General features: G+C 44.2%; 1 protein-coding gene across 1 annotated transcript; it reads left to right on the top strand.

Annotated features, from left to right (window-relative positions):
* The first annotated feature begins 7,855 nt into the window (after positions 1–7,855).
* LOC115595864 (serine/threonine-protein kinase pim-3) lies at positions 7,856–12,807 on the top strand. Its single transcript, XM_030440694.1, has 6 exons — positions 7,856–8,407; positions 8,596–8,705; positions 8,840–8,890; positions 9,078–9,441; positions 10,313–10,489; positions 10,898–12,807. Exons 1-6 carry the CDS (start codon positions 8,320–8,322, stop codon positions 11,098–11,100), a joined length of 993 nt encoding a protein of 330 aa, XP_030296554.1. The 5' UTR covers positions 7,856–8,319; the 3' UTR covers positions 11,101–12,807.
* Positions 12,808–13,153: the final 346 nt, after the last annotated feature.

Below are 13,153 nucleotides of genomic sequence, written 5' to 3'. Positions count from 1 at the left end.
CTACGAGGATGGTATATATACGCCAGCTCTGCCGTGGAGGATTAACTACCAACGCAGCTGCCTTGGGGGGAGGATTTCTAAAACAGTTTGAGCAATTCACTTCGAAAGTGATTATTGACTGGTAAATAACAATCTCTTGATAAGGATAAGAGGTGAAAACTCGATTTGGAATGCAAACCATTTATGTCAACTGTTAGGTAAAACTTGCAGCGTTGCTTTGATCGTCGAGATTGCATCCATATGGTTGCCTAAGGAGACCGCCATTAGTGGGAAAGCAATGAAAACATAGCACCTGTTTCGAATTTTACCATAAAAACTGTGCTAATCTTTCCTACTGCAAAATGTTTTACTACCCAAGTTGTGAGTCAGGCAGCTTGCCAGCCTTTTTTTACACGGTATACTCCAAAGGCCAACCCCAAACCCAAAACCTGAACTGACGCAATAAAAAGCTTGTTCCTATCCAAATGATCAAATGGGATTTGTTTTTATGAAATCTCCCTACACTAGCCCTGCGGCCTGTTCTGTCCCCTCCTGCAGTATTTATGTAAACACACACACACGCACATAAACACCAACCGTGTTCACACACAAGATAGAGTGCTCAGATAACAATGAGCGAGGCTAATATGGATGTTTTCATGATGGAAAGTGTCAATATAAAAGAGGCTTGGAAGCAGAGCGGAGAGAGTGTGTGAATATGTGAGTGTGCATGTGTGTGTGTGTGTGCATGCGTGTGTGTGTGTGTGTGCTGGAGGCTGACGCCTCGCTTTAGGGCTTAATTGCCCGTCATATTTTCACAGAGAATCAGTGAGCTGGCACATATATAGTCTATGTAAAATTAAAGGAGCATTACGTAGTTTTTGTGGAAGAACTGTACAATCAGAAGAGAAAGATCTTCCTTGGCAGATTGTTCTTTATGCCCAAATAAACAAACTCTCCTTGTTTTCATGACTGAATAAACAAACTGACCTTAAAGGACAACGCAATTTTATACTGTTTTACTTATTTATATGTGGCGGACCCAGCCACCTTTCTAGCTTTAAACATTGTTCTGGGGACCTTATTGTCCTTTTGAAAACAGCTTGTTTATTCAATTATGGAAAAAGTAAATATTTCTGAGTTCGTTTTATTACCGCATTAATATCGTAAATATTAAAATGATTCTCCAAAACTACGTAGTTTCCCTTTAAGATGAATAAACACTTGCTTAAGACCAAGCCATGTTAGAGCTCTCTTCTTCCAAAATAAAAGAAAGAAAAAAGACAACATCTTTAAGCCCCTTGAACTCATTAGTGTGATAAGAGATGCTAACATAATACGTTTCACAACTGTAAATGTGTCATCTGATCTAAATACAACCGTGTTTCACTCCTGCCTGCCTGGTTATACACACAAATACTCACACACGCCCACACATGCACACAAGTGTGACCCTGCATGGCTAACACTCTCTGTGTTAACAGCCGAGTACATCTAGCTCCAGTCTTTTTTATAAGGATCATTAGTGGAAGCAGCATATCCTGTATGAATTATCAGCACAAACATACATATATAAGAAGTGTGAAAGTGAAGGTGTGAGGGAATGAGTAGAAAGAGCTAATGAACAGTTATGCAATGCGGCTGACAGATTACGAGGCTGACTAAGGACCTGACATTGTTACATAATGCTCCAGACAGTAATCCATAAAGCGACCTGGCCGGCATGCAGCACGCAGCCTTAACCTGTCCTGGACAGTGCAAGTGACTGCTAAAGAGCTGTCTCTCAAAGGGATATTAGAAATATTTATTCTAATATATGCTGTAATTTTAAACATATTTTCAACATGTCTGACTTTTTTTTACAGCTGGTGACATGGGATTTATTGATCCCATTAAAAACCTGCTTACACCAGAAAGGGGCATAGAGAAACAAACACATGTAGTGAACTGCAGGCTAACGCTACAATGCTAGCAAACTGAGACATGCTCAGCCTGCCAAGCTTCTTTCCTTTATCTCTGTATCATATCATTTACTCTCCCTAATTTTTCTTCATTGATTTTTTATTTAAAAAGAGTTTTATTGAAGCTTAGGTACTTGAAAACTCCTTTCCACCAATTACGCTAGTTAGCAAGCTTGATAATTACATAAAATGACATTAAAGGTGCAATATGAAATAATTTGCCCCCTTGAATTCATATTCCCAAAAGATAAGGGCAGCATATCCCGGGAGTAACTGGTAACTGCTGCTGAATGTATTCTGTTTATACAGCTTTGACTGAAGCTAATGTTAGCTTGTTGGCATAGTTAGCCATGCAGCGTGTCGCACTACCAGGAAAGTGCTGATGTTTACTCCACTACAACAGGAGCTTTGGATGACTTGGAGGAAGAGGTTTTGAGGCCAGGGGCTACCTGGTTAGCATGCTAACTCCAGTAGACATCACTTCAGCACAATACATGTGTCTTTGACAAAACATTCTTCACATTCTGTTGATAATCTCTGTTGATAATTTTATTATCCGACTATCGTCTCTTGAGGCACATCCTGGCTAGGGGCTAGCTGGCTAGCATGCTAACTTCCATAGATATAGATAGCTACCTGTGCAACACAATACATTGACATGTTTGACATGACATCAACACTGTTATTTCTTTACATTCTGTCAATAATGTTAGCTATTCATAAATGTTTTATAATAAAATTCTGACATATTGCACCTTAAAGTCACCATCAGCTCTTGTCTCATACCATTCCTTATTTAGTTTTGGCTACATTACAGAGGAGGTTAAATAAAAGGATGGTGCAACACAGCTAATTAGCCATGATAGCTTCCTCTATTCTGGACTCTCCCGCCTTCTGTTCCAGTCAGCACTATAATGACAGCTCGCTATTGGGCAATTGCGAGAATATACACGTCAGAGTTTACTAAAATTGAACTTGTCATAAAAAATGTATGTGATTGCTTACTAGAATTTTTTGCCGGTGTGACCTGGCCTGAAGTATGCATTCACTCCCTTATCTACAACACCCTTATCGTGTACACAGGAGGCTTTTACAAGGCAACATTCAAAGCAGCACAGCCTTACATGAGGACACTGCCACAGTGCAACATGCCTACAGAGAGCATAATGCATGTAAATCCTGCACACATGTTGAGGAATCTAATCCCGGGCGCGATGCATGACAAATTCGGGCCCTCAGATTTCCCTGGCAGAGAGCACCAGCTCAACCAAGCTGGATCGATTTCAATCGGCGGCTTACCAAAATGATGTGGCTGCCACCGGACTAGCGTGATGGGGCTAAAAATAACCCCGGCCGACCCCGAGGCTCTGATGTGGCCACGTACCCTCTGGTGTGTCTGGTTTTATGTGTCCCCAATGAAACCCATCAAATTACAGATGCAAACCCAGCCGGACCCCTCATCAAAACTATTTCGGCGCGCTGACACAGTTTGCTAAGGCAGTAATTAGAGCAAAGGAAAATGGGAGGCATCCCAGGCACGCTGAGAAAAAAGAGAGGGACAGGGCAAAAAATGAAGAAAAAGAGGAGCAAGAAAGAGAGAGAGAGAGAAAGAGAGAGAGAGGGGAGGGTGGACAGTGACAGCTCATCAGTGGGCCACAAGCCATTTTTCTTTTGCTCTCCCCGCTCCCACCCTTTGTCGTTTCCCCTGTATCCACGGATCAAAGGATCGGTGGACATAAATAAAAAAGCCCTGATGATGATTTCCCATGGGAGCTGTGAACAACTGCATAGCACGCGTTCATACGAAGCCACCACAAAACAGCTGTCCGCGCTTCTGCTGTCAGCACGCCTGGTTGGCCAACTGCCTGACTGCTTCACTTGCTCCTCAACTGGTTCACACCACCGAGAGAGAGAAAAATTACAACCGACTGGTCCTTGTTCAGAGATAAGCCTGGTAAAAAAGGCATAGCATCACGCCAGTGTGTGAGATTGTCAGAAAATATAATCCACAATTTAAGCACTACGGTATGTTTTCAATTTGTGAAAGAGTCACCTAATTTATAGGGGCTCTGTGGAACTTATGAGCTGTGCTGGAAGCTGGTCGTTTGTTTATGTCAGCCGAAACCATTTCTAAAATGACGTTAGCTGCTGTTGCTCCCTGTTAGCAGAGCGGAGAGAGACACTCGAGAACGTGCATGAAGTCACAGCCTTTGGACTGTTGAGAAAAAAAACAGCCCAAGTCCTCCACAAAAAAATCCACAGTCCAGCAAGATTTAACATTACAACAGACTAGGATGGCACTCAGAAGTGCGCATACCTCTGCTGAGGCCCACAAGTCCCCTTTAATTCAATCAAGCCAAATATCAGTTAAAAGATTTTCACTCATAGATACCAGCCACCCAAGTATGCCAGATTCTCTTATCCAGATCATCACCAAAAGTTAATGCAGCTCTATTGTAGGCCGAGAGCCATCCTCCAATCAAGTTTTATGGAAATATGTTCAGTAGTTCTTCTGTAATGCTGCACACAAACCAACAAACCAACAAATGTGAAACCTAACCTCCTTGGTGGAGGTCACAAATTGTCAACAGGCTTGTGTAGGCAACCGAGAGAGGCGGGGGAGGTCTCGTTTTTACGCATCACGTTACAATCTGCTAACATATGCCCAATAAAAAAAGTGATTAATACATGTAAACTTTGTTAAATAGAGCCTGTTTAACCTTTAGGTTCACTTTAGTTTCAGTTAAAGATAAATTCTCTGGACACAGCCGTGAGTTTTCCTTTCTACCTGTTCTGTCATGTTAAAAAATTATACAAATAAAATAGAATAAAAATATAAAAATACACTTGTGCTTCACATAATAAACTTGTGGTCTATTCACAGTAACACTGGTGGTTGTTTTGTGTAGCTACACCTCACTAAGGACAGACAAAGTGAAAGACGAGCGTGGAAGATTATTATTTTTGTCCACTCGTATGTATCTTTCTTACATCCAGGATCATGTGATCGCTGTCCCAGCATGCAGCGGATGAAAGGCAGTAAACACCCCCGGGACAGGACGCTGATCTATCTCGGGGCTGACACTCGATATCATTCCAGCCGCTACACCTTTGCTCCATCCCCTCCCCCACCCACACTCACATATAAGACATACCATTACTGACGGCTATCCCGAATATTATTTTGGTACACCTGTTGCATCTGCTTACGGCACGGAAGGGAGAGTACGGGCTGTTTCTCATACCTTTCAGTGCAATGCAGAGTTCCCTCCTGAGCTGCAAGGATTCCATGCAGAAAGTGCAAATGAGAAGAGACCAGTGTTAGGGTACAAAACTCATTCAGGCACATAACTGCCCACAACTATCTTCAACTCACCTGAGCTGATTTGCGGAGACGGGTGTGCAGTAAATCAACGAAAACGCTGGCAAGCTTGACACAAAACTGTGCAGGAGATGTGGCCTTTCGAAAGAACTCTGGAGGACAATTTAAGAAAAGCTTTGCCTCAGAGATCTACAACAGTCATGAACAATTACTAATAACTTCAAGGGCCACTAAAAATAGGCACGTGACCACAGGATGATCACATAGGAGAGGTGGAAGGTTCTTCTGCAGGGAATAGGCTGTTGCTTACACATTTTCTTTGAAGCATAATCCCTTATGGCACTGAACTCTTTGTCATTCATGCAAATGTTTTGTATAATATGAAAGCAAACCGGCCCTCGAGTTTCTTCCATATGCCCAAACACAATCTGCATTTTCGTAGTAGTTTATCCCTCAAAATGCAAATTGTGTTTTAGTGTCTGAGAGCAAACTGTTGTTACTTTTATCAATACGCTGGGAAAGATCACGAAGCCGCGCACAGACGCATTCCTAGCAGGTATTTTCTCGACATGTGTGAATATAAATGTGTGAAATATGAAGCAGTGTAAATTATCATACAGAGCATGTGAATGCAGAGCATCACTGCAGGGTAGCCCACGGGCTGTTAATCTGCTTTCATACGCAGTCCGTGTGTGTGTGTGTGTGTGTGTGTGTGTGTGTGTGTGTGTGTGCGTGCGTGTGCATGCGTGTGTGTGTGTGTTTGTGCACATTTACATAACTTTGCAGTCGGCCGGCCTATAGCAAGATAAGGTTCCCTGGAACTCTCTGATGCTTCTGTTTGGTTAGTGGTCACATACATACACACACACACACACACACACACACAAACACACACACGTACAGGTTATCAGAGGCGGCAGAAGATAAAAAGTGGAAAGTTCACTGAGAACCAAGGTCATGTCAGATGTGTCACAGCAAAACTGGAAAATTGACCTTCTGAAACGGGACAGCTGGCCCCAGGAACCGGATTGTAGTTTTCACGTGCTATTCTTGTTGCAGTGCTGTTTTGTTTTCATCCTCGCATCCATGCATGACACCGTGTTCTCGTGTATCATTATTATGTATCATCCCCCAAATAGCGCTCCCGTGTAATGTGGCGGATTGCAGTGTCATTGCAACAACATGAACCGTCTCCTGTGTTCTGGGTGCTGAGGTTTGGGGGGCATTCTAGAATCTATTTGTGTTGTTCTCATTGGCGGATGAGGGACCAAAAATAAAAATTTGGTTATTATGTACTCACTATTCTACAACGGAATTTTCATTTTGGGGTGAAATTATCCTTTAAATGTGGATTTGGAGTAGACGTTTTAATCAGAAGAGAAAGATCTTCACACTGAGTGGCTTTTGTCAACATAAACACACTAAATAAACATACACTTTGTTTTCACGACTGAATAAACTGAATAAACTAACTGATCTTAAAGGACAACACAATCTATTTCACTTTGTTTATAAGTGGCGGACCCTGCCACCTTTCTAGCTTCAAACACTGTTCGTGAGACCTTTTTTTCCACTGAGAACAGCTTGTTTATTCAGTGATGGATGTGTCTGAGTTTGTATCATTATCTCATTAATGTTGAATTTAAATGTCTTTTCCAAAACTACGTAGTGCCCCTTTAAGTTATTGTTTTAGTCCAGTCTTACTTAGTTTTTTTTAATGCAATTCCGTCATTCATCAAACTATTATTAGTTTAATGTCATTATCAAGTGTTTTAAACACTGATTTTGAGATGTTTTGTGACACTTTTCCCACCTTGCTTGTTTGTAACTAGTTACAGTTGAGAGTTTTTTAACCTCAGTGAGACTTTTTTTTGGCTAACTAAAAGTCATACAGCAATATGTAACCAAATGTCATCTCCACTATGCGCATCTTATTTTTCAACTGTATGACAACAATAACATTCAGACTGCTCATCAAGTGTTGCCACTGCTGGAGGGCAGCACGCTGGACGGTAAACAGAAGGTAAACAAACGCCACGTGAGATTTTTGACACCACCACCGAAAACAAGCTGAAAGATGTAATCAGTATCTGAAGGTGAATTATTGTAGGTGCTGAACTTTCCCCTCCAACCACAGACTCTGTGTCCGTCTCTGACTGCAGAGCTGCGGAGGAGGAGGCGGAGGGCAGAGGACGTCTCAGAATTGCCGCCACGTGCGCTCAAATGCCTGCTTTCTTATAAAAACTTTCCCCTGATTGGTCCAGATACGAAACACGGTATTTATATACGACATCTAATTGGTCCGTCGCCTCCGAGTCGATAGTGAACACAGCGCAGCGCTCCCAGACAGGGATTCTTGGGCGTCTCGTACTATGAGAAATTAGTGCGCGGGGATAAAGAGGCTATTTCAATAATATAACCCGATAAAAGTGCGGGAAAATCCCAAAGCGTGCCCGGTGGGTTTATTATCAACGCGTTCGCGGCGAAAAGCGACGAACTAGCGGCTTATTTGAGCGAACGTGTCGACTTGTATTGGCGGCGGAGGGATATCACCGTCCCACTGCGCGTCAAAATATTGGCTTGTGGAGACCGCGCCAAAGCTCAGACAGCGGCCACTCTTCAGGACATCAACACACTGCGGAGGGCATTTAAACGCACTCTACACTCGATACGACGAGCATACGCATCGGAGCCTTCGGTTTTTTTCTTCTTCTATCACTTCAGAGGACTGCCTTTACTTGTTCGTCTGTTTTATTTTTTTATTTTTTGCTTGTGTCGACGCACCGACGCCAGATTTCATGCCGGTTTTCGGGAGACGGTGTACGACTTCACGGTCGTGACACGACTACTTCGGAACGGGTGCGGTGCGGTGCGGCGGATTTGGCGCACTGCTCGACTGGATATATATATAATATTATAACTCGCCTCGGAGCCAAGACGGTGTGCACCACCACCATTTCTGCTGCGCCCGAACCCACTTTCCCCTCCGACTACATCGCCTCCTCCGACTCTCAGCGGGTGAATTGGGATCGTCTGCGCCGGCTTTTCAGCGTGAATATGTTGCTGTCAAAGTTCGGCTCATTTTCGCACATTTGCAATCCGTCAAGCATGGACCACCTACCCGTGAAAATACAGCTCCAGCCAGGTAGGTGAACCACCACCTTTCAGCCCTTTTTCACACGAGTTCGCACGTATTTTTTGACTCTTTTACTTGGTTAATGTAGAGTTACTGCTGAGCTAGTCAACGATAGCTAACAACTCGATCTGCGCGCCGAGCTGCTGGTTTGTTGTGGGGAATGAGACGCTTATTTTAACATCTTTTCCCCCCCGCAGTTAAAGTGGAGAAGGAGCCCTTCGAGAAAGTCTACCAAGTGGGCTCCGTGCTGGGCAGCGGAGGGTTCGGAACAGTGTACGCCGGCAGCCGGATCTCCGATGGCGCACCGGTAAGGCTGCTGACCGGGGGTTTATGTTTTGATCCTTCATGTGCCGCCATCGTCCTTTTTTATCATATAATCTTATACGACTTGAAGCATTTGTTTACAATTTTCTCTCTCTCTCCCTCGGTGTGTTTTTCCAGGTTGCAGTAAAGCACGTCGCGAAGGAGAGGGTGACCGAGTGGGGCACAATTGTAAGTAGTCATCTCCCCCCGATGTGGTTTGTTTTGGTTCCCCCTCCTCCTCCACCTCCCGCCTGCTCCCCGGGGTAGTGATGGTGAGGGGGGGTGTGCAGTGGTGTGAACACAAGAATGGCCGCGCTTTATCTCCATATCTGATTAAATTCTGTGTTTTTATTTTTATTTTTATTTAATTTGACAGAATGGAGCTATGGTGCCTTTGGAGATCCTGCTGCTGAAGAAGGTGAGCTCGTCGTTTCGCGGAGTTATCAAACTGCTGGACTATTACGAGCGCGCGGACGGCTGGCTCATCGTCATGGAGAGGCCGGAGCTCGTCAAGGACCTTTTCGACTTCATCACCGAGAAGGGCGCCCTGGACGAGGACACGGCGCGGGGCTTTTTCCGCCAGGTTCTAGAGGCGGTCAGACACTGCTACAGCTGCGGCGTAGTGCACAGGGACATCAAAGATGAGAACCTGCTTGTGGATCTACGCACCGGGGAGCTCAAGCTTATTGACTTTGGCTCAGGGGCGATTCTCAAGGACACAGTCTACACCGATTTCGACGGTAAGCAGCCGGCGCCCCCACCCCAACCCCCCTCCTCTCGCATTGATCGCTGTTTATAAGACTTCACAGAGCTGGATGTGTGATTTCTGTTTTTATGAATACACGGGGCCGTGTGGGCTCGGCTGTGTTTTGCCCTTGATGCTCCGCTGCTGTTGCTATATTCAGATATGGAGGCGTTCACGAGGCTGTGACGCAGTGGTCTGTTTTTGGTGGAGGGTTTTCCTCGCCCGGGGGTCTCGCGGATCATTATTATGACGGATGTAAACGCGAAATGAGACGCACCCGCTGTCTGATCACGCGCGTGTTATGTATTCACAGATATGACTCACTGCTTATCAATTTAATTTGCGATCGTTTTTTTTTTTTTTTTTTTTTTATCTCTATATCTCTGATTCATCCCGGGTCTTGTGAGATGGAGCGTGCCTTTTATGTTTCCGGTTGTTATTTTGTTGGTAAAGCTTGACTCACAGGCGCAGTTTGTGGGTATTCGGTCAGTGCCACGTAACATCTGTTTGTTGTGAAACCCGAGTCGGTGGTTCACGTGATGGGCTCACATTGCTTTTTTTTGTGTGTGTGTGTTTGGTATCCAAGTTCCTCCTTCCAGGGGGGAGGGGGGAGGAGAAGAAAGGGAGGGAGGGAGGAGAGGGAGGCAGGTCACCCAGTTTGTGGCTAAAGGAAGATGGAAAGCATTTCTACCATGACTCAGCCATTTTAGACACAGACATTAATTATTTTCAGTTTTGTTTTTTTTTTCTCCTCCTGTTCTCATATTGTGAACACTGCCCCCTGTATTCATGTAATATTACACCTTTTATAAAACCAGATCATTTCCCCCAACACTCACCTCTTCTCTCCATCCTCTTTTCTCCAGGTACAAGAGTATACAGCCCACCAGAGTGGATCCGCTACCATAGATACCACGGGCGTTCGGCGACGGTGTGGTCGCTAGGCGTGCTGCTCTACGACATGGTGTGTGGAGACATCCCCTTTGAGCAAGACGAGGAGATCCTTAGGGGCAGACTGTACTTTAGGAGGAGGATTTCAGCAGGTAAGTCAACCACAACAACACACAGGATGCATGAGTTGACTCTGTTGCCCTCTAGCCACTGTAGCCGGTACAGCACCAGAATCCGCCCCCCTGTTTGACACCACATGAGTCAGTTTGCATCACAGTGAGATGTCGCAGTCACAGTGGCTCACCTGCTGAAATGACAAAAAGCAAAAAGATGAAATTCTAGCTGTTATGATTTTTTTCAGTACACCTTATCGTACCCTTGAGAGGTTGCTCAATAAAAGGATGTGTGCTCTTATTCTATTGGCTGCCTGTGCCGCCTACACACAATGAGAGATCCATACAAACTGAGTCACATACAGTAGAGACAAACCACTCTTAATAATTTCCATCTTTGAGTTCAAACCCTCTTATCCTCAACGTTTCCTCTGTTTCCTCCTCCAGAGTGCCAGCAGCTGATCAAATGGTGCTTGGCCCTGCGGCCCTCAGACCGACCCACCCTAGAGCAGATCTGCGACCACCCTTGGATGAGGGCGACGGAGGAGTCGCCCAAGTCACCAGAGGAGCCGGTTGCCGGCGACATCCGCCTCAGGACCATCGACACAGACTCTTCGTCAAGCACAAGCTCGAGCAAGGAGAGTCTCTGAGGACGGTTCTGATAGACTGAAAAGACTTTCTGGGGAAAGAAGGGGTTTGGATGGAGGGAGCGATATGGACTCAAGGCCAGCAGCCTGTAGCCCAACTAGCCCGTCAGCGGCCGGGCGCTTCACTCAGCTGGTCCAGCTCGAAAAATTTACTTTAATTTTCCTCTTTTGTAGGGAATTTCTAATTTATTACCATTTGTTCTTCCTTATCTTACTTTCCCCCCATCCCCTCTTTTTTTCTTTCAGTTGATTATACTTGTTTCCTAATCGGGAACATTTTTCTGTTTTGGGCGGTCTTACCAGCACTATTTATTCTCCCCCTCCCCCCTTTTTTAACTTTATTTCACTTGTTTTGTTACTAGGCTGGTATATGCAGCTGGCAAGGCCCTCCTATTCAGACATGGCTGCTCTCATAGAGCTTGGAGAAAACCTTTTTATTTAAATGTTTTAATTTTGATTTTGTAGTGCCTTTTTTTGGAAAGCTGCTTTTCTGGGGGCTTTCGTCAACAACTCTGTTTTTTGGATTTGCCCGTTGGCCCAGTGGCTAAGTTGTCTGTGCTGTGATGGACGTGGTTGGGGTTTAGGCTGTTTCTATTTTGATTGTTTGTTTTTTTTTACAAAATTTTTTAATATTTTGTTACCCCTCCTCTCCATCACTGTAAGCCAACCAGCCTCTAGCCAAGAGGTTAAGATAGCATTAGATAGGAGAGAAAGAGGTGGGGGCTCTTCCTGACAATGGAATACTTGAAAAACACTCGACTCAACTCTGTGTCGCTCTCTTTAACGCTGCTCACTCACTCTATAGCCTGAACAGGTGTTTGGAAACTGGATCCTGTCTTTTCTGAATGTCTACAAAATGTCAACACACACACACCTCCTTCTCCCCCACACCTTTTTCTCCCTCGCTCCTCCTCCCCCAGTGACTGTTGCGGGGTGTGTGGCCCTCTTGACGTATCTTTTCTTTTTTTTTTCTTTTTTTTTTTTTTTGCCTCCCGCCATCTCACTGCTTGACACTACATGGCCCCGCCCCTGGCCTCCCTCAGGGTTTGGGGTGTGAAATGCACAATCAATGCAATATTCATGGACTCAATTGTGTTTTTTTTTTTTTTTTTTTCCAACAAATATTGTACAGCGTGTATTTTTTTTCTTCTTTTTTGTGTGTACTTTTTTTTTTCCTCCCCATTTGCTTTTAATTTATTTGTAAACATGTAGACATTCCACACTCTGTGGCTATTTATTTATTTATTTTCTATGCTTAAAAGCCCCCCCCCCCCCCCCCACACAATTTGCATATCCTTCTTGGTCTTTGGTTTGCATTCCTATAACTTATTTTTACATTTCGACATGATTTTTTTTTTTGAGATGTGGAGGATGCACTGAAGCAGTTGTCGATGTAAAAGAGAATAAAAACAAGTTTACTTAAATTTGAAAAGTGCATTTGAATGTTATTTAACTACTTATGAAATACAAAAAAGTCTGTTGGTAATGTTGAATGGCAAAGTATCAGAGAAATCCATCTGGTTTCCGTACCGTCAAGATTAATTTAAGTTCTATGGAAAGCTAAAACAACGGGTGCAACAGCTTTCGTAGTTGTCACATAGCCTCATAATGGAGACCTTTCAGTTTGGCTGTGTGACTTATGGCTGTGAAGGATGGATATTGCTATTTTTTGATACAAAAGTTTCAATTAAACTCCCATTTTTATGTACAGAAAAACAAGTCTGGTGTGTTGATCATTTCGAACAAGTCGCTGATGCAAAAATAACATGCTTACCTGCAGATATTTCACCGCACATAACCACTTTGCGTGCACGTTAATGAAACCCCCTGCCGATATTTTCCATCCTACTTGACAGGGCTCCCTCGGGATGGCTGATATATACACGTCCGAAATGGTGTGTGGTTCATTAATGCTGCCTATAGTAATAATAGCAACACTGTTAACATGTGACACGACTGACGACGTGGCTGAGGGGAAACATCACAGGAGCTATAAACTGGATGACAACCTGCAAGCAACCGCGGGGCTAATAAGAGGCAGATGTGTCTCGAGAGC

The sequence above is a fragment of the Sparus aurata genome, chromosome 14 (assembly GCF_900880675.1).
Source record: "Sparus aurata chromosome 14, fSpaAur1.1, whole genome shotgun sequence".
NCBI classification, from domain to species: domain Eukaryota; kingdom Metazoa; phylum Chordata; class Actinopteri; order Spariformes; family Sparidae; genus Sparus; species Sparus aurata.
This window is presented reverse-complemented; position numbering and strand designations above follow the sequence as displayed.

Bases quoted from the DNA above. Each gene is read 5' to 3' on its own strand.
- LOC115595864 (XM_030440694.1), top strand. From the start codon at position 8,320: ATGTTGCTGTCAAAGTTCGGCTCATTTTCGCACATTTGCAATCCGTCA. The intron at 8,891-9,077 runs GTAAGTAGTCAT...TTAATTTGACAG, and splicing joins TGACCGAGTGGGGCACAATT to AATGGAGCTATGGTGCCTTT. The intron at 9,442-10,312 runs GTAAGCAGCCGG...TCTTTTCTCCAG, and splicing joins AGTCTACACCGATTTCGACG to GTACAAGAGTATACAGCCCA.